The sequence below is a fragment of the Mustela erminea genome, chromosome 13, assembly GCF_009829155.1.
Source record: "Mustela erminea isolate mMusErm1 chromosome 13, mMusErm1.Pri, whole genome shotgun sequence".
NCBI lineage: Eukaryota > Metazoa > Chordata > Mammalia > Carnivora > Mustelidae > Mustela > Mustela erminea.
The window spans coordinates 4,125,001-4,152,738 of NC_045626.1; the positions used below are offsets into that span (position 1 = coordinate 4,125,001).

The 27,738-nt window shown below is 43.6% G+C and overlaps 1 protein-coding gene across 9 annotated transcripts in view; it reads right to left on the bottom strand.

Annotated features, from left to right (window-relative positions):
• The window catches only part of ZNF407 (zinc finger protein 407), a 433,426-nt gene that overhangs the window by 386,755 nt on the left and 18,933 nt on the right, over positions 1-27,738 (bottom strand). For all 9 annotated transcript variants that reach the window (XM_032309887.1, XM_032309881.1, XM_032309880.1 and 6 more), the window contains exons 2-3: positions 13,733-18,472; positions 8,366-8,480 (exon numbers count right to left, since the gene is read on the bottom strand). In XM_032309887.1, coding sequence (XP_032165778.1) covers positions 8,366-8,480; positions 13,733-18,416 — 4,799 coding nt within the window. In that variant the 5' untranslated portion in view covers positions 18,417-18,472. The remainder of the gene's footprint in view (positions 1-8,365; positions 8,481-13,732; positions 18,473-27,738) is intronic.

The following is a 27,738-nucleotide window of genomic DNA, read 5'->3' on the forward strand; positions in this document are numbered from 1 at the left end:
AAACGCATGTTTACTTGCTAATATGATCATGATCGTTACCAGATGTGCTAACATGACACCATCCCAGCATCTTTCATTGACAACAACACTTTTAAAACAGATTAGGAAGGAGATATTAGAGAAAGGGTCTAGAGAAAGAACCACACGTAACCCTAACGGTGTATTTTGGAAGTTAACTAACTCTCCATCAGTCCTTCAGAACAACCACCCTTCGGTCCAGATCAATACATTCCTATGGTGCCTCAGCAGCAAACAGTACTTTTTATTTTTTTAAAGATTTTATTTATTTGACAGAGACAGACACAGTGAGAGAGGGAACACAAGCAGGGGGACTGGGAGAGGGAGAAGCAGGCTTCCCACAGAGCAGGGAGCCCAGTGCAGGGATTGATCCCAGGATGCTGGGATCATGACAAGCCTAAGGCAGACGCTTAACGACTGAGCCACCCAGGCGCCCTGCAAACGGTACTTTCTAAAACTGAATAGAAACAACACAAAAAAAACAGTATTCTAAAAATTCCTGTGTCTGGAGAATAGCATTGGATGTGCTTGGAACCGCTGTTCCTTGGCACTCTGGGAGTCAGGTGACAAAGATCTTGAGCTCATTCTTGCCAAAACTCTAGAACAAGGGCAGCAAGGGGAGCCGAGGGCTCCAGGAGCGAGGGAGCGCAGCAAGGGGACGTGGAGGCAGAGCACACGGGCACCTGACCCATTCACGGGCTTGGAAAGGAGGAAAGCAACCGAGGACGTACTAAACAGTATGCACTTTCAGACTGATGGCTTCCCACTCCAGCTTCCACTGCCCAACCTCAGGGACTGCACGTGGAAACACATGGAAACACACCCATGACGTCTGGAGCATGGCCACATAATTATGTCCTTATAATTATTATTTGGAACGATGCTGCCTTAGGTTTCACAGAACTGGTATCAATCTGTTTTCATTACAATTATCCCCAATCAATAGCATCCCTACTTAAAATTACAAACAGTGAATTTCTCATAAAACCCACTTTGTGCCCAATGCCCATACCGCTTGACTCTGCAGCAGTGACCGCCTTCCTCGCAAGCTCTCCACCTCCTCCCTTCGCGGACTCTTCAGGAACCCAGAAAACTGGAAGGAAGCAGACCAGTCAAGGAGCAGCGGAAAGCAGTGCGCAAAGGCAGCCTGGCCGGGCCTGCCTCCTGCTGCACGGGGCTATGCTACTTGCTTCAGTCTCCCCTCCGGCAGGGCTGAAGTCCTCCTGGGCCCTGAACACACCAGGCTCCACGCTGAACTGCCCCACGCCCTGCGTCCAGTGGGCTTGCCCCGGCCACCTACCTCACTCCCAACCGCCCGCAGAGCAAATGCTAGAATCAGATGAAATGTAATTTCCTGCATCCGTCCCACCAGCTGTGGACATTTCTTTCTTTACCTGCGCTTTCTCCATCCATTTGAAGCACGTGTTATTTTGATCTTTTTCACCCTAAAGACGATGCGCATTGGCACAGAGTGATGTTCCATAAATGTTTACTCGATATTTTTTAAAAATCCTCCAAGGCACCTCACCAGCCACTTACGCGCCAGGAATTTGCTGCGGTGTTAATAGGTCGTGCCATTCTACTCTCCACTACCTTTTTTTTTAAGATTTTATCTATTTATTTGACAGAGACAGACAGCGAGAGAGGGAACACAAGCAGGGGGAGTGGCAGAGGGGTTAGCAGGCTTCCCGCGCAGCAGGGAGCCCAACACGGAGGCTCGATCCCAGCACCCTGGGATCATGACCGGAGCCGAAGGCAGAGACCAACCCACTGAGGCACCCCGGCGCCCCTTCTTCACTCCCCCGCACTTTTGTTCCGTCTACTCAAAATGTCCGAATCAGCCTTGTGCTACCTCCTCACCCTTTAAGACCCAACTGGAACATAAGCTCTGGAGGGAGCCTTTCCTGCTGCTCCCAAGCCTCCCCGTGGAGCGCCGTCCTTGCTCTCACTCCTCAGCACACCCCTCTTCCTGGCCTCTCCTCCTCGGAGCACAAGACCGCAAGGCCCCTGCACCACCTGGTCACTAGGTCTGCGCTGACAGGAAAGTCTCAAGAATGTGCCACCAGGAAACAAACGAGTCCCTGAATCAGTGACTTGGTGTGCGTCGCATCCACATTTCCAACACCGCCTATACTCAGTCTTAGACAAATCAAAGACCAAACCCTCTGGAAAGTAAAGGGCTTTCAGAAACACATGGGCAGGAAGTCGGAAGGAGAAAACAAGTTAACCCCCCCACCCCCAAATCATAGGACAGACAAAGGAAACCCAGAACACTGGCTCCTCACCACCCCCCCCGTATTCCACTGTACGGATCGGGACAGCTGAAGAACCCTAAGATTCCACAACTGGATTTTAAAATCACCACAAAACCTTCTAAAATAAAAAAATAAAGCAAAAATGACTTAAGTCACTGAGACAGAATTTTTCACTGGAAAAGATCTTAGAGAGGCCAGTGTTTTCCAGCACCACCGCCACGACACAGCAACGTGCTCTATTTCGTTACAGGCTGATCATACATACGGCCTTGAAATAAACCTATGCCTCACTCTTTCATGACAAAAATTCCAGAGAACACCACTATAACGCAGAGACTAGGGTGCGGTGGTGGCAAAGCCTCACCTCTGTGAGGAGACCCTGGACGCAGCCTCCTGTCTCTCCTCCACCGTCCTAACCTTACCACAAGACTCTCCTGGATTTACAAGAGCTCACTGTGAAACACCTCAGAATCGAATCTGAGAAAAAATGCTTTTTAGTTTAATATCATAACTAAGATATTTATTAGATGTTCAGATGACAGAGGGATTTGTATATAAAGTACATAAAACAATGCTCATTCACTAAATGGTATTTCAAGGACCTGAGCACAGAGGAATAAACTAACAATGTTAATTTTGTATTCCTGACAGGAAGAGAGACAGTAATCACTATGTGGCATTTCAAAATTTCAAAGTAAAGGCAAACATATAACATAAAACAGAAAGCTTTAAAATATTATATAGATAAAATACGTAATATGCCCTTTACAATGAGTATTTGAATGCTAATTTAAATTTTTCACAAAACTGAGAGATGCTGCATTTTATGCTGTTACAAGCATAATTCATGCCACAACCTAAAACAAACAAACTCTATCTATATCTCTTTAGCCAAAACAACCAGCCAAACCAAATGCTTATTTTATTTGGATACATCTGTAGATATGATGGGTGTAATTAATTGTTCAGCTAAAAATGCAATTCCAGGGTGCTTTTAATGATTTAGGTACACACAGCTTTAGTTCTCAGAGCAGACTAAAAATAGTGATTTTAATTTATTCCTGCTGCCTACAATTACCCACAACCATGTATTTTTAAATATTTCCAGCCTATAAAAATTACTAATTTTTGCCACTTGTGTTTATCTGCATTTAGACTTTGATTTGGATAAATTAAGCTCTCAAGTGTTCCTTGCTTTATGAAACTCTGCATGTTGTACACTTCAACACAAATAAATGACTTGTACCATTAGAGGTTTAAATAATGTAATGTATTTCATGCTCAGCCTGAAGCTGGATTCCGATGAAGTTGCTAATGCACGTAATGATTAAGTGTAACTCAAATACTAACTGTGTTGTTGAAAACATGACAGGCAATAATTTGGTCTATTATATTCTGCCATTTAATTGCCTAGTACAGACATTCTCTGACACATTATGAAGCAATGATTTACAATTATTCAAGCTGCAAAGGTCAGAAAGTGACATTATAATCATCTACATAGAGATCCCTTCTAATGCACAAAAACTAGGTAATGCCACACACACACACAGTTTCACTGCATTAGTAACTTTCTATTTAAGGTCTCTCAAACCGAATAAGAATAAACAGCTCATAAGCACATTAATACACAACAGAAAATGTCTAGAATCTTTCCATGAACCTGGAGGTGACGGACTTGAAAAAAATGCCCTTATTCTCTCCTGATTAGGTAAGTTCCACTTGACTACTTAACTGCACACACTAGACTCAAGACCAGACACAGGGAAGTCAATCAGAAAGAGAACACGATCCCCAGAGCAGGCATCCGGCATCTCTGTGAAGAGGCCTGCGGCACTCAGCCAGCACTGCCCAGGCTTCCGCAGATCACAGGCAACTTACCAGTTTGCTACTAACTCACTCTCTCTCTCTTTTTTTTAAGTAACTGGTTATTAAAAAAAACACAGTAACCTAAGCTCATCAATGTTTACCCCTCTCGTCCTAATGAGGAGACAGTAATATCTTCATCTGTCTATGCACCTAATTCTATTATACCATGTTCAATTTGTAATAACCCAAGTGCAATAAATTATCAACACATAAAGAACAATGAAGAGTAATAAAATTATTTAAAACAATGCTTTAATGTGAGGAAAGTGAAACAGAGAAAAAGAGATACAAAAGCAGACTGAATACCACAATGTTAAAGGAAAATACCATGCAAGCAAGTTTCTAAAGCAGAAAACAGAAGTGGCTGGGGCTGCAAGGAGGTAATCACCGTTATTACATTCTGATAGAAACAACCTAGAGAGAAAAAAATAAGACAAATTAAAGTAACCAAAATAACAGATATTGCAAAAAGCAGAGAATTTTTTTTTTTTTAAAGGGGAGAGTTAAAAGAAAGGAAACAGTGGCCTACCATTACCACCGCATAATCTGAGTCCATCACTAAAAACACATCTGTACAATGGGGACAGTAAACAGGAGACCAACAATTTCATGACACCAGGAGAGCAACCAAAAAAGTGAAAGCTAATGAAGGTGTAGCACAGCACTGCCTCAACACTATTTATTACTGACAGTATTACATACACTGTTACACGTATGTACACACAGAGACAGAGAGGATGGAATTTAAATAGATCTAACAAAACGTGGTGTGGGTAAGCCACTGCGATTCCAAGTCTTTTTTTTAGGAGCCAAAGGGAGAGATCATTGCTTCAATAAAAAGCTATGTTTGACCTATTTTTAAGCATGTTTCCAACAAAATTAACTTCTGTATCGAGGTGCTTTCTGTTATTTCTTATTCTCGCCCCACTCACCCCATGTCAGACCCACAGCACAAGCTCACATGAACTGCCCATTAAGTGCCCACTATACATATACCTATATACTGTGTAAAATTCCTCCTGAAATCACATTCGGGTGTAAGAAAAACACTAGGAAACCGTACTCTTCAAAAACTGCTCCTCCTAAAAGTGAAAGTAAAATCAAAGGATTTTAAAATGAAGTTACCAATTACAGGTTCTTAACACAGGAATTGCAAAGCAACACACTTCCGCAATTTTTACTGCAACATGAGCACATACAGCATGGGCAAACGTGAGAGAAAGCCTGAATTCTGAGCCCCAGCAACCTGACAGGAATTAGACACGTGGCACGTTCAGCTGCTTTACAAACTAACTTAAATCCATGACATACTGCAGCTAGGATTTGCTGATGGAGAGGATGAACCTTCGAGCTCCATTTTAAGATAAAAGAAAATCAGCGTGGGTCCCAACCATGAAGTAAAAGTTTAAATGGCAGTCTTTGTTAAGGGAGTAGCTAACACACAACTCAAACTCAGCCTTAGTAAAATATTTGAGGTACATATTTGATGAGCATCTACAAACTTCTTATATAAAGATTGGAAAAACAAGTCAATTACAAGTAATCTAACTATTAATACAGGGCTCAATTCAACAAAACATACTGTCATTTTCATCTATTTCACTATAAAATATGAGGTGTTTTTGTTTTATTTTCCAAAAAAAGCAGGAGGCTACTAACACAAGATAATACAACAGATAATACAACAGCATGAACACTAATTTCATGTTTAAAATGTGCCTGTTCTGTTATTTCTGTACATTATTATCTAACCAGAACTCTCTGAAGAACAGTTTATCTCTTACAACTCAGGTAACGAAAGGGGCAGATATGAAGGTCCTGACTACTGCGGGAAGAAAAACACAGTGCAGGACTTTCTGTTTGTGACAAAATTATAGAGTTAATGTCCCTGAAAGATCACGTCACCTTTTAAAGCATGATTTTTTTAAAAGGTAAAATTTATAGCAATGAAAGCTAATGAAGAAATGCAGCATGAGCTGCTTATGCTCAGGAACTAATAGGTCCACTGAGCATTTCTGGGATTATTTAGCCATCAATGATAATGAATTGACATTGTCACTAACGCTAATGCACCAGTGCTCTCCACCGCCAGCAACCTGAGAGCCAATTCTCAGTTCTCGCTTTCCTCCAGGCTCCTCATGTTAGCTTTTCACCGACGTATTGTCCTACCCCTTCAAAAGACATGAAACACAGATGCCCTATGATGCTTTTCCTTTACCATTAAAGGGCTCTAACTCATTATTGTGCTGTTTCAACCCCAGAGACCAAAAGGCCTTCTTCGATTTACTGCAATTCTTCAGAACTTTTAGCTTCACTGAGAAAATATCTACCCTATGAAAATCTTCATCACATCACTTTTAAATCAAATTTCACTTAAAAAAATTAAGAGAACTATTACTTCAAAGTCAAGTAAAACTCAGTGACCATCATCATGCTAAAAGATATAATTTTGAAATCTAGATTGTTTTCTCTACACACACAGGCGCACACATGTGCGCGCGCAGAGCTCTCGGACAGCAGTATGAAACTCAATACATCTCTCTGTATTTATAATTCTTTATCTTGGGAATCAAACATGTAACCCACTGGTATAACACTTCAGCGCTGGGGGCAAGCGGTGAGCTAAGCCATGTGTGCACTATTTAAATTGGACAATCAAAGCCAATCGATCATGTATTGTTTTTGATGCCAACTATGCCAGCAACTGCTCTCTGATAAAGTTTCTTCTTCTCCTTCCCCAGACTCAGTAACCCTAATTAAAAAAAAAAAAAAAAAAAGGACAGAAATAGATTTCTAATAATAGAGCGTGCAAGAGCTGCTTAATTATTTTGAAGAAATGAGGAAGAAACTGCTGACTGCCTCCTAACAGCAAATGTCCACTGGAGTCTGGCCCTCCTCTTTCCTATAACTCATATGGTAAAAAAACAATAAATGAGGTATCTTTTAAAATTCCAAGACCTAGAGCAATTAAAATGAACCATTTGGCACTCGACCCTTGCAGCTAAAATCAGTAGCAACAAAACTCATTCTCCCACTGATCTTCAGGGGGCTTTAGGGCAAAGGTTCATCTTCATTTACTTTAGCTGCAAGTCACTGAACCATCAATTCTGCCAATGAATAAATCTCAGACCATGGTTAATAAAACTGCTTGCAAAGTTATTCGTAAAACTATCTTAAGGGTCAAAAAAAATGAAATGCACCAACAAAAGACGGAAGCTGTTTTTTACTTAAAAGATATTTACTCGGTAGTACCAACCACAAGAACCTTCCCCTGAAGAAGGAAACCTACCATAACACATGCACATTGCATAATTGAACTGAACCTGCAGTATTTCGGGAATCAGCTGTAAGAACTGCAGGCTTCCCAGGTTCCACACAGAGTGTTTTCATATGATGCACTTATTCGTTAATTTCTCTAGATTAATGGAATTAAAATATATTTTTAATCAGAGGTAGGGTATTAAAATCCAGCTCTGAATGTCCTATGATATACCATAGATGTCGTGGCATTTTAAAACCTTTTAAACATTTCTGCTAAATTAATTAGTTGTGCATTAAGGCATCTCAGTGCTTCCTATTAAACGCAACACATCTGAGTGACAGTTTTAATACTGTGAATGGTTCTTTAGAGGAAGAGCCGTTAAGTTAAAATGGAAAACAACAACTTTTGAAATAAAGTTACACAAAAACAAACATTATACACCGTTTATCTAAGCTTCACCCCTATAACAATCAGTAACCAGCTGTCCTAAATTAAATCTTTTTCTGCCTTTCTCCTTATGGAGTATGTGTCCAGTCTTCCAAAGAGTCATTAATGTGACTAAAATTAAAGCAGTAGAGCAAAAGGAAAAAAAAAAAAAAACCCCACATACATACAGATACACTCCTAAAGCTGTATTATATGTTTTTTTTTTTATGTCTTTAAATGGAATTTACAGTTCTCTCTGGCAATGTGAATGAACATCCTATAATTTAGTCAATTTACAGATTACAGGTTCAAATTGACCTTGTAGCCCATAAAATTGCTCATCTTCAGCAGAGGATTAGAAGTGGGAGAAGAATGTCATAACTGTATTTAAGGAATTTACCATAACAATGGAAAGGAGGGTACGCATGCATAATTTTAGCCACTCTTACTCATATCAGTTCTGAATTCTGAAACAATGGCTGGCCTGCACATGCTTCCTGGTTCACCGCGGTGGAGATGGTTTCCATTTACTCACCCACAGACGTGACACTTGTATTCCCTCATCCCAAGGTGCCTTTTGACATGGTTTCTGGCATCGCCAAGCTGAGCTGTTGCAAAATGGCATATCTTGCACTTGAATGGTTTTGATCCTAAGTAAATTTAACATAAAATATGATTTGAATTTGAATAATACCTTACTGATAGTTTAAAAAGAGGCCTAGATCTTAAATCACACTTTTCATCTGTTTAGAAATTTCTGGGCCCAAAATGGAATACCTGCACTCCTTTCTAACTGGAATAGACTCGCATTCCATAATAATTCCACCAAGAAAACTTCAATGTTTCAGTGAGTGTTCCTAACTTTCAATAACATTTCTAAGATTCAAAGTCAAAAGTGATACAGTCGAGCAGTACTAAGTAGGTAAGGAGAGCCAAATAATTTTAAATTTTTCTAATAATTTGCAAAAATATTCAACTTCTAAAATGGATTATAAAAACAAATGCATACGGAGTAGATGATATTTTATAAAGTATATTTATCATCAAATAAATTTCTCAGAGGCCACCTCTGTTCCTCATATTTCTGCAGCTTTGAATTTACTCACATTAAGAATGGCATTTCAGATTTTTTTCTGACATTTATCCCAAATGATTCACTACATTACTATTTTAATAGCACACAATGTAAGAATATATAGTGGTTAAGTTATTTGCTTTTATGATCATTTTATAGTCAGAAATCTGTGATGATTCTGCAAACCAGCAGTACTGATGTTTTATTTATTGATTTCAAGAACAAATATATCAATATAAGAAGCACAGTACCACAATTTTTTTTTAATTTCACAAAGATTAACCTACACTCAAATATGAGAAAACAAAATCATTTCAACAAGGACAAACTAGTACCAGGAATAGACAGACTGTACCTGGGACACAGTTACTAACAGGTGACCCTAACCCACATTAATGAGAAGCAGCTCTCCTGGAAGACCAACACGCATATACTGCTTTTCAATCTTCTAACCACTAAGTCCCTAAATAAACAAATCAACATCATAAAAATCAGTCCAATATGTCTCCAGATCTTTCGTACCATGTTTAGTACCTATTTGGTGAAATACCTCTTCTGATATAGTTAGATAGAATGTGATATATGTGAACTTCAATAAATATACAAAAAGAGCTCAAATAAAAAAAAATTGCAATAAATCATATTTGATCAATGAACCTTTGTGCAGTGCCCTTGAAAAAAAATAATCCTCCAAGAATACTTTGTTGAAATTGAAGCACTCAGTAAAAAATTTTAGAGTCTTAAATTTCAATTTAATTCCCAAAAGCTGACAAAAAAAGTGAAGCATTTAATTTTAATCTTCTAACAGAAATAAAAAAGTCAACAGTACTAAGCACGGGCAGACAAGGTTGAATATTTCACAGTTCAATGACAATGAAGCCAGATCTCTTAATACTTCCATTTCTACTGTTAGAAGTAGATGTAAAATATATTTAGCACCTGAATGGTTATATCTAGTCAGCTTTATATGTTTAAATGTCAAAAGCAGGTTGAGACTGCAGCTTACAGCAATCACATTCTATCAATCACATTAGAAACTACAGTTTATTTAAATGATTCTGATAAAACTAAGCCTATCACTACCTGGAAACATTTATCTCCACACAGATTTCTATAAAGGGACACAGGAAAGAGAAGAGTGGGAAGAACCAATTTACCTACACTTTAAATTGAAATGCATCCAAGGTAATAAGGCATTTAGGAAATTACTAATTAACAATAACATCAGGACTCCAACCAAATACAATAAAGCTCTCAACATTTGCAAAATGTTTTGGTGAAAGCCTTTCAAATCTGTGGATCTAGGTTTTCCTCACGCTGCCCCTGCACTGCACTGTGAGGAGTCCCTCCTATGGGACAAAGGTGCCACAGGGGCTGGGTACAGACCTTTCAAGTTACTCTACATGGCTCCTTGGTGGACAGCTTGCGTTCCTCACTGCTAGTGTGCTGACAACACATAATGAGTTACTCTGCTGACTGCTTTCGTGCAGAAATCACGGAGCTCCTGACTATTTCTCACATATTAGAAGAGACCGTGTTAACATCTTTCTGTGCCAGAAAAATTCCAGGGAAGTGGAGAGAATACTTTTCTGCCCAAGGAAAAAGAAAGATCCTCTTTTTTCTATTCATGTTCCCAGTTTAAAGTCTGCGAGGCACATCCCAAAATGAATCCAGGCATACTGTTTATAAGGCGAAAATCCTAAAGCCACAGATTTCTAAATTTTTCATGCAAGGGTTATCATGATTATTATAAACTGTCAATACGATTTTGAATAGTTCCATTCGTAGGAACAGCATAATCCTCAGTAGGTTTTCTTCTTTTAATCTGGCCTCTGAGGTTTTCTGAAACGGAAAAAAAAGAAAAGAGACTCTCCAGCTTTCTGGCATCTTACAATTTTACCAAAAGAATTCCCAAGATTTTTAAAACTAAATCTTCACCAAGAACTACAACAGCCGTTCGTCACCATCACTCACAGTTCATTGCTGGGCATACATGGATGTGAGATGAACATTTAAAACATGATACTCAAACTTCACATCTTAAAGAATGTATGGAGCCCATCATCTCCTGCCGCGCCACCAAGCCTCAAGGCTACAGCCCCCCACAGACACTCAACCCTCGGCTGCATCCTTCACTCCTGCCCTCACTGCGCCTGGGCCGCCGAGATGAAGAGGGCCCAGAGCGCAGCCCAGCCTCTCGCTGGGCCTGGAGTCGACGCACCAACTGTCCTCACCATCTCTTCACAAGAGGATTCAGCTTCTAAACTATCAGATACATACGAAGCCAAACACTACCCACCCTCACGTGAGACCTTCTCAGTGAAATCACACAACTCCCTACATCTCCTTGCGTCTGAACATTTCCAAACAGCACAAGTGACCGCGTGTGCTCAGAGCATCAAATGAAGGGCTTCCGACAGTCTTCCTGTTTAACGACCTCTGCCAGCCACGTCCTATGAAAGGGAAGCTCTACCCAACAGAGTAACACAGGAGAGAAAGTGAACAGCTGTTACTGCGTTCCTAACGTAAGGGGAAAGGCCACGCGGCCCTTTCTGGTCATGCTGATGACTTCATACAAGCAAAGGCACAGAAACTCTTGGGTGCTTTTCTCCTACAATTCTTAATAACCAAAACTCATTTACTTCTTTGAATGCTGTTTTTATCGTGCTAAGGATGGGAAGAAAAGGTGACATAAAATAGAGAGTAAATCACAAAATATGAAAACAGGAATTAGAAGAGTAAGTCCTTTTCCAGTTAATCATCAATAACAGTCCCTGCATTACTACTTCACGGGCATAACCAAATTATCAGAAAAGCAATTCATTTTAAGATGCCCCAAGGAAGGAAAAAACAAAACAAAACAAAACAAAAAAAAACCCTGGGTTAAAACCAGGAAAGCAACATCCCCCAGAAAGTGGCTTACAAAACTGCAAGGGTAGATTGGCCTCGTGTCCTGAGGAGCAAGGCTCTTTGTGGTGCTTTGGGACACAATAAAAATGTACTTGCTGATAAGCCCAACAGAAGATGCTAAAAAGTATGCTAACTTTTACTAAATGTTACAATCAATGATGTAACTTATATAAGTAGGGTTACTTTGTCACATATTGATAGTTACCTCACTTTCACATCCACATTAACTTGATTTTAAATGCAATTAATACATATAGTCAAGGAAGACTAATGGACTACATTCCGCACTTAACCTAGTGGACGTTTTCAAATGGCACAAGTGACCAGTGCAAACCTATTTTGCATTGTAAACGACTAAATAAATCTTAATGGATTAAGAATGATCAGCTATCAACACACAAGGGAAATTAAGTGCTGAAATGCCTACATTGATTATTTTAAATTATTAGCCTTACTCTGTTCTTGAATTTGTATGCTTTTAGTGAGCTTTAACACATTTACAAGACTTATTGACTATAATTACAAGAGAATTCAAGTAATGGACACATCAATTATAAGCAACATGTCTTGACCAGACAGTTGCATAAAGAATTCTAAAAAGAGGTCCATTAGCATCTTCCTCTTAGTTTTATTCGTTTTTATCTGCCTTTAGAGGGCATATTAAGAAAGTACATACCTTCTACACACGTGAACAAGCCTGATTTCTAAAAGCCAGAAAACTCCCTAAAGTGAGCAACACAGTACCGACCGAGGTATTAATAATGCCAAGAAATCCGTATTTGGATTTATTTCCCAACAATAGCTTCACTGTTTGAAGAGTTGGGGCCAAGAGTACAATGTTTGTATTTACCTAGATTAATCTTATGCAGGTTGCCCTCTTATTTTCTTCAAAGAAAAACTTTTATCTATCTTTAATCTCCCTAAACTAGTAATGTTTCATACTCTTTTGTCTTCCTCCTTGTAACCAAGCACTAAGTTTCAAAAACTGCATGAATTTAAAGTATAGCTTTAATAATAAGCCATTATTTAAAAGTACAGTAAAATAAACCTTACAGTTTTAATGAAAATATGTTCATTGAAATGTGAATTTATTATTCAAATCCACTCATAAATTCAACCATGGAGACAGAACTTGTCTAAGCAGAGCACAATGATTTAGAAAAGCTGTCTATTTAAAATAAAGAATGTATGGCAGGTTTATAGAAACAGTGCAGTGAATTTTTACATAAATTTAGAACAGTGGCTTTTGCATTTTCCACAAAAAAAAAGTTTAAAAAAAATGTCCACCCCAAATTAAACATTAAAATGGAACACTACATTTGACAGAGCACAGAAACTAAATCAGGTGCTGCCTTCGTGAAAACCAAATCCCTAGGACATATTAACTTTGAAAAGTGTTCACTAATCTTGATCCCTTAAAGTAGAATCTCGGTGCCTGGGAGTTACACTTTTCGATATAAACCACCTGCCAATGAATAATTTTAAATCCCTAAAATTCTAAGAAAATTTTTATTATTTCATTCCTCAAAAGCCAATTAATATGTCCTCGGAAACCCATAGAGCCACTTAACAGCTACCTTGGAAAACCAAACAATCAGGACTCAGAAGCAACTGGAAAGCTGTTAAAAGACAGGATTTCAGCAAAGGCATCTGAGGGGCAAGGCTTTTTGACAAAATGAAAAATGTGTCAAAAAACGTGCCCTAGAATCATTAAGCCTTAATCAGCTTCAGAAACGTTCAGTGTCAACACTGACTTATGGCACATGTTGGGAGTGCCACCCAGCAGGGCCACGTGAGCCAGGGGGCGGGCCACCAAGCAAATGCAGGGCGGACTCCCTATCTGGACGGGACAAACAGACCATGCTGCCCTTCGTCTGCGCCTGACGGGCCCACGCAGGTCCGCGAAGGGGTACATACCTGTGTGGGTGCGGATGTGTGCCAGGAATGCCATCGAGTTGCTACTCCGACACAGCTTCCCGCAGTACTTGCAAACGTTTCCCTGATTTTCTTCTCTCTCGCGGTTGATTTGCTCAGTGTCTTCCACTATGTACTTGTTCACCTCCCGGAGCAGTTCTTCATGCTGCCCTTTAATATGCAGAAATAAATTCTGTTCTGAATCAAAGGGTTCCGTACACTTGACACATTTAAAAGTCGCCCCTCCCTCCGGAAGCTCCTCTACACTGGCCTGCTCGTTTCTCATGTGGCCTGCACTGGCCAGATGCTGATGGAGGTTGCTCTCAGTGTAGAATGACTTTCCACACAGTAAACAATGGAAGTGTTTCTCTTTTGTAGGGTGTTTCATGGCTATGTGAACATTCAGTCCACTCAAACCATCTGCTAAGAAGCCACAATCATCGCAACGAATTCGTGTGGATTCACCAAAGGAACCGCCTTCAGATTTCTTCTTTTTCACGCCTTGAGCACAGTCTTTAAAGGGCAACTCACTAATCCTCACACCTGTTGTGACCAGACCCTCTTCCGACGGGTCGAACAACTCTCCATCTTCAGGGTTCTTGATCCTTATTATGGAAGAATCAAACCGGCCAAAACTATACATGGCCTGTCCTTTGTCATCAATACTGATTATAGTCTCATAAATGTCATTACTTTCAACTGCGCTATCAGAAGCTGGGCCATCCTCTTCCAAAATAATTTTAGTTTCCTGTTGGGAATTCAACAGGATTTCCTTGTTCTCCAGAACGGGGTCTTCTCGAGTATCTTTCAAATCCTCTGAACTCTGCACACTCCCAACTTCATTCTGACCATCGCTCTCCAGGTTCAGCTCCTGCCTTGCCCTTGTCATCACAGCAGGGATGGTGCCTTCGGCCAGATGCCCTCCCCCGAGACCTCCAGGACATCCAGGTCTGCTAGGGGCATTATCTATATTCTCCCCTGCCTGGCCGACATCGCTCTTACCGCGGGCGCTCCCATCGCCAGGCTCATCCAGTGTGCTGTGGGCTCTCTCTACCACCTCATAATCCAAAGCTGAGCTTCTTGAATTTTCATTCTGAAATCTGCTTGGGGAACCACAATTAGAGGAAATATTAAGGGGCACCATCTCCTCGGGTTTCAGAGCTTTATCCTTGGCCAGAGTCTGTTGGAAAGTTTCACAAAAGGAATGGTCTTCACTGAGATTAGATTCTTCTTCAGTCTCAATCTCCACGGAGGTGGGAGCACGGAGGACCTTAGAGACATCTAAATTAGTGTCCTCATCCAAAACACAACAATCAGCAGTACTTTTAGATTTCAGAACTTCTTCAGATGGCTCGTCTGAAATTATCTGATATTCTTCAGAATTGTGTTGATGTTGCTCTTCGGGGATAATGATGTTTTTGGACACTTCTGTGTCAGAAGAGGTCAGGTAAGACTGCCTTTTCATCTTGTGCTTTTCTGTGGCTGCATGCCTAGTCATCTCTCGACGGGTCACAGCGTAGTAATCGCAGGCCATGCAATAAAAAGCAAATTCTTTTGTATGTTTCCGTTTTACGTGGAGTTCTAGAGAAGCAGAAGAGTGAGCATTAAACTCACAGTGTACACACTTGTTATCACTCGTACCCGTCACGTCTCTCTGGGAGCAAGCATCCGCCTGCTGGAGAGGGTCCTCTGGTTCTAGAGACATTTGTTCCTTTTTATCAGAAAGGTGACTGTGGACTTCCCCATCTGTAGAATGAAATACATTTTCAACTTCGACTTCAGCTGGATTTCCGTGCTCTAGCACTGGCTTTTCTGAAGTGGAGGTATCTGATTCAGCTAACCTATGAGCAAGTTCATCTGAACCTGCTGAAATGGCATTCTTCCTACAGGCTTCAAGGTTACCCGCTTCCGGGCCAACAACGATATCTGAACTCTGCTTGCCATTTGCTTCTATTTCTACACGTCCTTTATGTTTCTTAGTGGCACAATGGCGCTCCATATCTCCCTTAGTTACAGTATAATACTTACACACTTTGCATAAATAACTATACTGGTGACTGTGTTTTCGTCGAATGTGAACGGTCAGGTTTGTAATACTAGAGGCCAAGAGACCACAGTGAGAGCATGTCCGCGAGATGTTACCTTTGGGTCTCCCTCTCTTTGGAGTAGTGGTCAAAGCTACCTCACCCTCTTTGGTCGTTACACCAGACTGTGGCACTTCCTTGGTAGTCAGTAGGCTCTTTTCCAGATAGGAATGCTCCTGCAACCGCACACCTTCTATGTGGCCTTCGATCCTTCCATTTCCGGAAACATGAAACTCATCTTTTTTGTCATTTGCACCTATACACACCCTTTCAATACATTCTTCAAAACTTAAGCCAATGTTGTTTTTCTTGGCGTTTTCCAGATGCTTGCTTCTCTTGATGTGCTTCTCCATTCCCTCCTTGCTGAGTGAGTAAAGATTGCATGCTTTACAAAGAAAGTGATAGTCCTGGCCATGCCGGAGCTTGATGTGTCTTGTGAGAACAGTGGAAGACCGCGTTTTATAAAAACACTTCTTACACTGAAACTGAGGCTTACTGGAGTGCCTCACTTCGTGCCCATGGCTTGCCCTGGACTTAGAAGGTTCTTCCCGAGCTACAGACTCAGTCATAGGACCTTCTGTATCTTCTGATTCCCAAGTACTTAAGGATAAAGTCTGTAAAGCCAAATCACTGTTAAATGACTGGGAAGTCTTTGGTTGAACCAACAAACGAATATGCTTCTCGGTTTTTTTGTGTTCTTCCATGTCTTTCTCAGACAAGAAGAGACTGCAAGAAGTGCAAAAACAACCCATATTGTGCTTTTCCTTCATGTGGTCTCTAAGATTTAGTTCATTCTCAGAAATAAACGAACAGCACGGACACCTGAGGCCAGCGGCAGTGTGCTGATGCTGGCGGTTGTGCAAATGCTTATCAGGGTCCCCCCTCGACGTGCTGGAAAAACCACATGCCTGGCAGCAAAGCCTCGCCTCTCCCACAGGGCCCCGCTCCCCATGGCTCCCCACGCCTGTCCTATTTGGCGCTCCGTGACCACAGTCTGTACGAGCACATATCTGCTGATCAGCAGCCGGCCTCGCTGTCGCAGAGCCGCCGGAGCACACGACAGGGGAGCTCCCTTTGTCCCGCATCAGGCCCGGGGTTTCCGAGGAAGTCACACGCAGAGTGCGCACACTGCCGCCTGCTTCTCCATGTTTGGCCACACAGTCCGTCTCACTTGTCTTCACCTGCGTCCTAAAGTGTTTCATATACAACCTCGGGGGGTCATTAGTTGCTCTTTTACTCATTCCTAAAAGATTAAGCCTTTTCTTGGCCTGGCCTTTTAAGGCAAACGTGCCAGTGCGTCGTCGGAAGCCACCGCCCAGCAGGAGGACGCTGCGCTCGGGTCTTGGTCTCGGGCTGGCACAGACGCCGTGCGCTGCCTGGAGGCTACTTCGGGTGGATTCCAGCTTGTTGAAGAGACCCCCTGAGCTTACCAACGCTCCTATCTTTTTGCTTTTACTCTGGTTTTCAGGGTTTCGAGCTATGCCCACGGAAGTTACGTTTTCTTCGACCGCCTCGACTCTTTCGGACGGAGCGCTGCGGGCCGGCGTCATTTCCACGAGCAGCTCGCCGCCCCCGCTCTGCCTGGACGCGCCTCCTCGGGCGTCGTGGAGTTTGCTCCCCGCGTTCCCGGCGCCGCGGGGATCACTCGTCCTCGCCGTGGGGTTAGCCGGTCTGGGTTTTACGCGGACGTTTTTCGTTCCCAGGGTACACGGTTTCTTGGGAAAGGGCTGTTTAGTGAGGATCTGCACAAATCCTCCGCGGGCAGCGAGATTCTGGCGCCGGAGGTGCGTCTTGCCGAGGTAGTGCGCGTTCAGCAGGTTCTCCTGCGCGCACTGGAAGCCGCACAGCTCGCACGAGAACACCGGCGGCGGCCCCGCCGTCGGGCCCGCGTGCACGCGCCGCGCGGCGCCGCTCTCCGGCGCGTGGCCGCAGCGGCAGCACGCGGGGCCGGCCGCCTGCTGCGTGGGGCCGTCGGCGCGCGGCTCCTGGTCCGAGCGGGAGGAGAGCGGATGACCGCAAACGCCGCACTGCGGCACCGGCGGCACGAGTCCGGCGGCACGGCCCACGCTGGTCTCTGTCCGGGGGAGAGGAGAGCCTCCTCCCGCGTCAGGGGAGACCGCGTCCTGAGCAGACTCGTCGTCAGGGTCTGTCTTCGGAGACACCGCAGCACGAGCGCTAGAACCGCAAGGAGCGGAGAAGGCCCCGGGAGGACAAGGGCGGCCGGCCGGGCCCTCACTGAGGAGCGCCTCCCTCGCCACCCCGCCTGGTGGGGCAGGCACTTCCGGGGTGGGGCCCTCGGAAGTCTCTGGGCCGGGAGCGCGCGGCTCGGGAGCGCGCGGCTCGGGAGCGCGCGGCTCGTCGCGCTCGGGGGGCCCGGCGCCCGCGGACAGCCGCAGCCGCTTGGACGCGCGCTGGTTTCCGTCCGCCGCCGCGGGGACGGGGACGCGCGGGAAGCCTCTCTTGCCGGAGGGAGGCTCTGCGGCACGTGCTGCCCCGTCACACACGGGCCCGCCGGCTCCCGGGCGCGGTGAGGAACTTGTGGCGTCCGCGCCTCGGCTCCTGTTTTCCTCGTCCTCGCTCTCCGGCTTCTTCTCCGCGTCCATGGCCGCCGACGTGCTGAGGCGACCGCGGCCTGGCGCGGCTCACGGGCGCTCGCCACCTGCGCAGAGAACAGACAGCTGGTCAGGCCGCGCACGGGACACACCGCCTCGTCCGGAGGCCAGCACGGGGACGCGCGGGCCCGTCGCCGCCGGGGCCTCGCTGCACGCCGGGGCCTCGCTGCACGCCGGGCGCCGCACGCGGCCGCCGAGCGCCGCCCGGAAAGGCCTTCGTCAGAGCCGGCAGCGGCGCCCGCGCGGGGCCCGGCGGGTCTGCGCCGGAAGAGGCCTCGCCCGCTCGCACGCACCGCCCGAGCCCCGCTGCCCGCGCGCACGGCCGCCGCCGCGATTCCGACGGGGAAGCCGAACCCGGTCCGAACCCGGTGGGTGAAGCCGACGCAACAACCCGCTGTGGCACACGCCGGGACGCGGGCCCCTCGGCAGTCGGCAGCCCGAGTGCGGGGCCCCGCGCCAGGCCGGAGCGCCGCGTCCTCCTGCCCTGCGGCGCCGCGCCGCGCCTGGCGGCCTCGTGCTCGTTCCCGCCGCCGCCGAGAGCGCCTCCCTGCCCACCGCCAGGCCCGCTTTGCCGTCCGACGGCCACGCGGCGCGGGACGTCCGCGAGAGCAGGATGAACGAAGCAAATGCGGGGGGCGGGCGGAGAACTTCACTGAATAAAATGCTTTAAAATCAATAATAATGATTTTATTTTTCCTTATGCTATTTAATTCAATTAAAACATATCATTTTCCATTTACTTTACACCAGGACCGGAATTTTTAGCCAAATGCCACTGGACTTCGTGTGAATAAAAAACCATCCAATATTATGGCCTCAAAGCTAATGATAAGTATTTTATCTATTTAATTTTTTCATAACAAACCCAATAATGGCTGTTGCTCTAACACTGCTTAAAGCAGAGAACAAAATATATTTATGTGATACCAAATGCATGAGCAACCGAAGAAAAAGGGAATAAACAGGGCTTTAGCAAAATTAAAAATTTCAAATGACTGTGTGCTTCAACGGCCACAATCAAGAAAGTGAAAAAACAATCCACAAAGCAGGAAAAACATTTTGCAATCATCTACCCGACCCGGGGCTTAATCTAGAACATATAGAGAACTCTTACGACGCAATGATAAAAAGATGAACCAATTTCTAAATGAGCAAAGGGGCTCACTATGCATTTCTCCAAAGAAGATACACAAACAGCCAAAAAGCACATGAAACACTCTATCAGTACTCGTTAGAGAAATGCAAATCAAAACCATAATGCAATACCATTTCATAATCATTAGCATGGCTAGAATCAACACGCCAGACAGTAACAAGTGTTGGTGAGGATGTGGAGACATCAGACCAATCACACAAAGGCTCGTAGGAGATGTAAAACGGGGACGCCACTTTGGAAAAGAGTCTGGCGGTTCCTCAAATGACTAAGCATGAAGCCACCATACGGCCCATGAGTTCTGCTCCAGGTATATGGACAAGAGAAGTGAAAATATGTGTCCTTGTGAAAACTTGTACACAAATGTTTACAGCAGTATTAGTCTTAATAGCCAGGGGGGTGGAAACACCCCAAATGTTTATCGATGGATTAACAGAAAAACTGAATGAGGTACATCCATACCCACACGATGGAATATTCAGCCACATGAAGGAATGGTATTGACATATGCCACAGTATGTGTGAACCTTGGAAATGCTAAGTGAAAGAAGCCAGCTACAAAAGACCACACAGCATAGGATTACTTTCACTGGAAATGTCCAAAATAGGTATATCTATAGCTATAGAAAGCAGGCCAGTGGGTCCTTAGGGCTGGGGGAGGAGAGCAAGACAGGGGGCAAAAGCTACAGATCCACAGGGTTTCTTTCTGAGGTGATGAACGTGTTCTAAAATTTCCTGTGGTAATGGTTGCACATGTCCATGAACATACTTAAATCCATTAAACTGTAGTTCAAATGGTATCTCAATAAAGCTGCTTAAAAATACACAAATTGTCATATATAACCTACAACACAAAAGCATCTTCTATTTGTTAACTGTCTTACAAGAACAGAGTGTACCATTCTTGTAAAAGAGTAAAAAAGATAAATGTACATAGTTTTATTACACTTACAAGATGTTTACCATTTCTCAAGATGTGATCCAGAAAATATAAATTAAGTAAGAAGTTAATAGATGTTTGGGCAGGAAAGATAAACCTCTGGTCAAATACATTTAAGCAACTCTGGTTTGAACCAAAGTTTCTTTACCACAGGATGTTTCAGCACATAAGCATTTCCCAAACCAATTTCATTATAGAACTCATTAGTTATAAAGAATCAAAAGACCAGTCATTCCAAAGGACCCTTTAGAAAATGCTCCTTTAAATAAAGCATTAGTTCTGCTATTCAACATTCGTAACTAAAGCATAAACAGGGGGCGGGGGGGGAATGAATCATGCATCTGTCCCCAAAACGTCATGAAGTCCCTACCATAAGCCAAGTATTCTTGGTTGTAGATACTGGAATTACGGCAAATAACACCACAAAATCTCTGCCTTACATTATAAACAGTAGAACAATTTTTTTTTAGTAGAAATATTGCCCAGTCCAGAACGTCTATTTCTAGTCAAGAAGAGTCAAGGAACTGTATTTACTCTTGCACATGAAACAACTAAAAAAGGAAAACAAAACAAAACAAAAAACAGGCAAAATCTATGAAAGAACAGCGTAACACTTCAGACAGCAGAAACTACACTATAGTGATCAGAGATGAGCTACAAAAGAAAAGGAGTCCCAGTTTATAGCCCGGAGAAAAGGACCCAGGCCACAGCACAGCGATGGGGATCCCAGACAGAGCCCAGGAATCTTCCAATAGAGTTGAAGGGCAGCTAGAATCTGTTGGGCAGTCAGAAAGAGGAGAAACACCAGAAAGAGAAGCCCAGAGACCTACACGGAGTCCCTCATGGGTGTCCCTATCAAGATAGATATCATGCCATCTTCCAAAAAAATTGTCTCCTGCCCCTCACACTCACTCCTGGTAACTTCCCCTCTCTTCCTGAGGAAACCACTGCCCAGTCTTCTGCAATGAATGAGTCTCACCTGTCCCAGAAGTTCACAGAAACGGAATCAGACAATAGGCCTTTTGCGGGGAGAGGGTCTGCCTTCTTTTGCTCAACACAGTGTCTCTTGCATATATGAAGAGTACGCACATCCCACCCCCAGTGAGAGCGTGTCCCCTTGTACAGGTACACCACAATTCCGTGGACGGACCCTTCTTTGGCTCTTAGGACAAAGCCACCATGAATATTCTCAGACAAGTATTCTTATGAAAAAATATGTTCATTCCTTTTGTGTAAATACCTCGGGGTAGTAAGGCTGGACTACAGGGACAAATGTGTACGCTAATCCTCTGAGAAACTGACTGAGTTTCTTACACAGCGACCAGCAATGTCAAGCATTTTGACTGATACACACATTTTCACCAATATTTGATGCTGCCAGTCTTTTCAATGTATGTCATCCTGGTTGTGTGTATGGCTCTCATCTGCACTTCACTGATGACTGCTGATGGTCCTGAATACTTTGCTGTGTGCTTTATGAGATGTTCACTAGCCTTCTGCCCACATCTTATACAGGTCGTCTCTTTTGTTACTGAACCAGGAGTTGCTTATGTGGTCTGAATATAAATCACTTGTCAGATACAGGTTTCACAAATATTTTCTCTTTTTATTTTGCTAATGTATTTTGATAAGCAAAAGTTTTAAATGTTGATGCAATCAGTGTTTTTCCTATTGTGGTTATTTGTATGCCTGGTGTATTTCCTGTCCCTCCATGCTAGAATATAAGGGCATGGTTTCTTTTATCCACCCTTACATCCAAAGAGCCTAGAACAATTCCAAGCACATATAAGGTACTAGAATAAACAAATACCTCACTGTGATGTAATAAATGTCTCTTCTCCAACTTTATTTATTTGACAGAGAGAGATCACAAGTAGGCAGAGGCAGGCGGGGGGTAGGGGGAGAAGCAGGCTCCCCGCTGAGCAAAGAGCCCAATGTGGGGGTCGATTCCAGGACCCTGGGATCATGACCTGAGCCAAAGGCAGAGGCTTTAACTGAGCCGCCCAGGCACCCCATCTTCTCCAAGTATTTATAGATAAAATGAAAAATGTCTGAGACATACTTCAAAGCAGTCCAGCAGAGGGGCACAGTGAAGGCCATGTGCTGATAATGATTAATGCTGACAGACAGTTACATGGAAATTCAATGTATATTGAATTTAATCAATATACATTTTATATTGATTTTTATATTGATATCAATATTTTGAAATTGAATATTGAATATTGAAATCAATATATGAATACTGAAATCAATATTTTATATTGATTTATATTTACATATATTTATATATTTTTATATATTTATATATAAATTTCAATTTATATTGAATATAATCCTACCAACTTGTGTATATATCTATATATGTACATGTTTGAAAATGTCCCTAACATAACCTATGTTTAACATTTTTTAGTGTTTTCTCTAAAATGGTGTGAGTTCTCTTCCTTTCAATGAGGAGTCCAACCACCTCTTTCCCTTCCAACATGGCTCAGACACACAACCATACTGCCTTCACTGTGGACACTAGCAGGAGCTTCACCTATGAAGTGTATGTATAGAACAAACGCTGACTTAGGGGGACTCACACACGTACACCTCTGCAGTGTGAATGTTCTAATGATGGAACAACACATGACTCCATTTTTTCAGACAGAAGAGTGACAGCTGCATTAATACACACACACAGAATAATAAAACCCTTTATTATCTTCTATATAATGTCTCCAAAAATTTTAAAACAAAAGGAGAAAATATTTCTACACTTGTTATCGCCCAACTGATTTTTTAAAGTGATGAAATAATTCAACATCTCATTTTACTGAGAAAGAATACTGCACACTCAATAAACATACACTGAGGGCTAACCGCAAGAGGGGCACTAACGTGATGCCCGTGCGTTCTTTGCCTTCACCAGGCTCTTGTTCTATCAGGAGCCAGGTGACATCCATGCAAAAGTACTGTAATACAAGGCCAGGTGTACATGTGTGTGACAGGAACTAGGATCTACAGCTATGTAAATGAGCAAGGAATCATACTTCCAAGCAGAATATTTGGCCAAAATGGCAGAAATATCATTTGAGCTAAACCTTGAGGAAACTAAAACTGCTTTTTCCTTTCTGTGACAGAGCAGACAGGAACAAACAACTCAAGTAGAAGGAAGGGATTAGACAAAGCCACACAACACTAACAATGCAAGTACACAAGACTGTCGTCCACAGTCCGGACAGCTACCGTGCTGGTTTTCTACTACACAGCAACTGCAAACAGAAGCAGAATGTCAACCAAGACCACATCACACAAGGCTTTGAATTGAAAGTTGAAATGTACTCAGTAGTGCCAATGAGGAATCACCAAACACAACGCTGATTAATTTTTTATTTTGATTTTGATTATAATTAATTTTGATTTTGATTATGATTAAATTTTCAGTATGCAGGACGTATCACACGGAGAGAAACTGCAGAAAGAATGCCTTCTAGTAGTTTTAAGTTACAAGGCCCAGAACTAGAAGGATGTCAGTAAGGAGGAGTGTAAGATGATTTTTTTTTTTTTAAAGATTTTATTTATTTATTTGACAGAGAGAGATCACAAGTAGATGGAGAGGCAGGCAGAGAGAGAGAGAGGGAAGCAGGCTCCCTGCCGAGCAGAGAGCCCGATGCGGGACTCGATCCCAGGACCCTGAGATCATGACCTGAGCCGAAGGCAGCGGCTTAACCCACTGAGCCACCCAGGCGCCCCGGAGTGTAAGATGATTTAATAAATATCTTAGAGTGATCTAGAGAAGATTAAACAGAAATGAGAACAGTAATGTTAATATAAATTAAACAGAAGAGTCTTCAACAGAAAGATTATTAGAACAAGCACCAAACTGCCAACGGAGATGCGGGAGAGAATCCAAAGCTCCCTCAGCTAGGACTGTTTAAGCGCTCATTTTTCTGGACGCAAATTTCATTCATTCACTCAACAAACACTGACTGAAAGCCAACCAGAAAGCACCTTAAATTTTCTCAGAAACAAAGCAAATGGACAGTTAGGGAACTCACTGCCAATCCTTAGAGTAAGTAAATCATAATCTCTGTTTCTTCTCAAAGTACTGGTACCAGTCGAGAAAAAAAATGAGTCTCAGGTAAGATTTCAAGATTCAGAAGACCTAGGAGGTGTCTACACTAAAGTAACAGGTATATTATTAACCCAATCTTCTTAAAGCGTCTGATTCCTATACGAATCCATCAATCACCATTCAACACACATCCTCACTGTGCCACAAAGATCCACTAATACACAACTCCATTTATAGTATGCACTCATCCAAATTCCCAGCAAGTTGTTCCTTGACTTAAAACGACAGAGGGGCGCCTGGGTGGCTCAGTGGGTTAAGCCTCTGCCTTCGGCTCAGGTCATGGTCCCAGGGTCCTGGTATCGAACCCCACATCAGGCTCCTAGGATCAAGCCCCGTGTTGGGCTCTCTGCTCAACAGGGAACCTGCTTCCCCCCTCTCTCTCTGCCTGCTGCTCTGCCTACTTGTGATCTCTCTCTGTGTGTCAAATAAATAAATAAAATCTTAAAAAAAAAAAAAGACAAAGAAACAAGTAAGCTGCATGTAACTTTATCATTTTCAATTTCACCTATAAAGTATTAACTCACCAAGACTCTGTCATGAAATAAAGTTCCTGTTCTAACTGAAATAATTTCTGCTACAGTTTAAAATTCTTTAAAAAGTTGCAAGAAGAATTCAAAACACTCATATGCTTTTTTTTTTTTTTAAACACTCATCAACTTCTTAAGAAGGAAATACAACAAATCCATAGCAGCCTTCTGATGACACCTGGTGGCCGGTGCTCACAAGAAGTTTCTTTCAGCATTTTAGAGAAAGAACTTCAGAACCTACTCAACCATTTCACATGCTATCTTTACTCTGGGAGGGACGCATGAAATCTCTCCCTTCACCCTCCTCCCTTCGGTTGTACTTTTCACTCGTTCCAAGTTCATCTTCACTTCTCTCTTCGTCCCTTTTCTCTTTTCTGACGTGTACGTGTGCAGTGAGCTTGAGCCCAGGCTCACGTGTGCTCACTTTCTCTCTTACACGCTCACACACACTCTCTCACTGGTGTGACAAAGCCACCCACACTAGAAACCACCTCTCCCTACCTCTGCCCCATGGCATCTCACCCTTCAACCCTCCTGCCCTCACCCCAGCTGGGGGCACAAGCGGCGTGAAGTGGGCATGTGCTGGCACCAGGCCAACGGGAAAACCAGAGCAGAGGACACGCGTATGCAGCCTGGCAGGTGCACATACACACACATCTAAAAACTCCCAATGGTCTTTTGTCCCTTCCCTTTAGGAGTTCAGAAAAGGATGAACTCCAGAAGTCATCAAGATGTGACAGTAGGAATTCCCTCCTCCCAGAAGGACAGGGTAAGACAGGTCCAACTTCCAACAAGCCTGTTACGAGCTGCGAAGGTGACAGACGAGTAAGACAGGAACACAGAAACCAGCGACTACTCAGATTTCATCCAGCTGCCACTTCCAGCTAGCCCTCCCATCACACCACTACCTCGCCGGACAGAGTACCACCGAACCTCCACCCGGAGCTGCAATCTGTTACACAGACCACGGAACACCTGCATCTGATCCCACAAGAAAAAAGATCACTTTTCTATGAAAATGCTTGCAAGCTGAGTGAACTCTTGATGACAGAGTATAATTTAACACGCTAAAAACCACTGACCCGATAACACCAGAGACGACGTGACCACTAGGGACAGATGTGTACGCAGCTATGGTTGATGCACCATCCGACCAGTGCAGGAACACTTCAGTCCAGTAAAACTCACGTCTTCCTTGTCCACAGAACGGGCCACAGTGCATTCCTAAGCAGTTTGCAGGCACATTCACTTCCTCGCCCAGGGAAAGGCCTGTGGTAGTTTAAAATGAATCTGTGGATTCATTTTAAAGGACGAAACCTAACTGTCTCCCCTTGGTGTGGGCCAGCCTTGCCGACCTGCTTGTAAGAGACAGAAGAGAGTGGAAGTCCGGGTATCCGACCCAGACACCAGGTCGTAAAAGGCACGAGCTTTCTGCATACCCCCTCCCTGGCCTACCTGTTGTGAGGACATTCATGCAACCTGTATTTGTGGAGAGACTGAGCTCCTACCAAGGGCCAGAGAGGAACAAGGGACTCCTGCCAGCTGGCGAGCAGCCCTTCCAGCCCCAGGCCAGACTGCAGAGGACAAGCGCCCCACAAAAGCCTGGCTGCTAGAGAAACCTGGAGCCAGAACCTTCCTGACCCACAAAAGCCAGGAGGTAACAGATCCTTGTTGCCTTAAGCCACTGGGTTTTGACATAATGTGTTATGTAGCGACAGAGAACAGAACGCCCTTCTCTCCTGGTCACCTTGGCAAGAATAGATACGGCTCAGTTTCACCCTCCTTCGTGTATATTTTATATATATTTCCTTTCCTATGTGCTCCAATCTTTAACAAGAATCCTCTGTGCTAGCACAGTAAGATTAAGGTACACAGCAGAGGAGTATGTGTTCACTGAAGTACAATGTTTGAAATGCGTACCAAGAGCACAACTCCTATCAAACTTCCCTGAGAAGATTTAGAACTTTGCTTAACTGACATTTACATTTATACCTCTTCTACCACCGAAACCGAATCTGATACAGCTTACAATGGAAAACTGATATAATAAAATCAAGAGTTATTACAGAGCTAACTAATAAAGAGATGAGGTAGAGTTTTAAATTTAGATTTGTATGGAATAATTCAAGAAATGTCTTAATGGTTCCTGAAAAACCTGCTCATTTTGGACAAAGACATTCACTCGTATAGGCCCTTGGAACCGCTTAGCAAGCCACCTGGCCCAGAACTAACAGTAGCCATGAGTTCCCTTCCAGCTTGGCTCAGAAATGCTCTCAGCCTACACTCCTAATAGTCCCCAGGCCCAATGAGACGGCTGAGGGTCACAGACATGTACAGCCACAGAGCACGTGACCCTGTCCTGCCCCCAGCAGAACACATGCAAGCTCAGGAGACCTGGGGACCTCTGGCCACAGGACTCCAGGAGCCTGATTAAGTCCCAACTCCAGAGTATCTCATGTACCGGGTTCAGTTTAATCCCACCAAAGAACCTCCCCCGGCCAGAATCTAAGGACTCAGTGAAGACCAGCAGCCCGAACTACGTGCTCCCAGCCTGCGTGACAGGTAGGAGT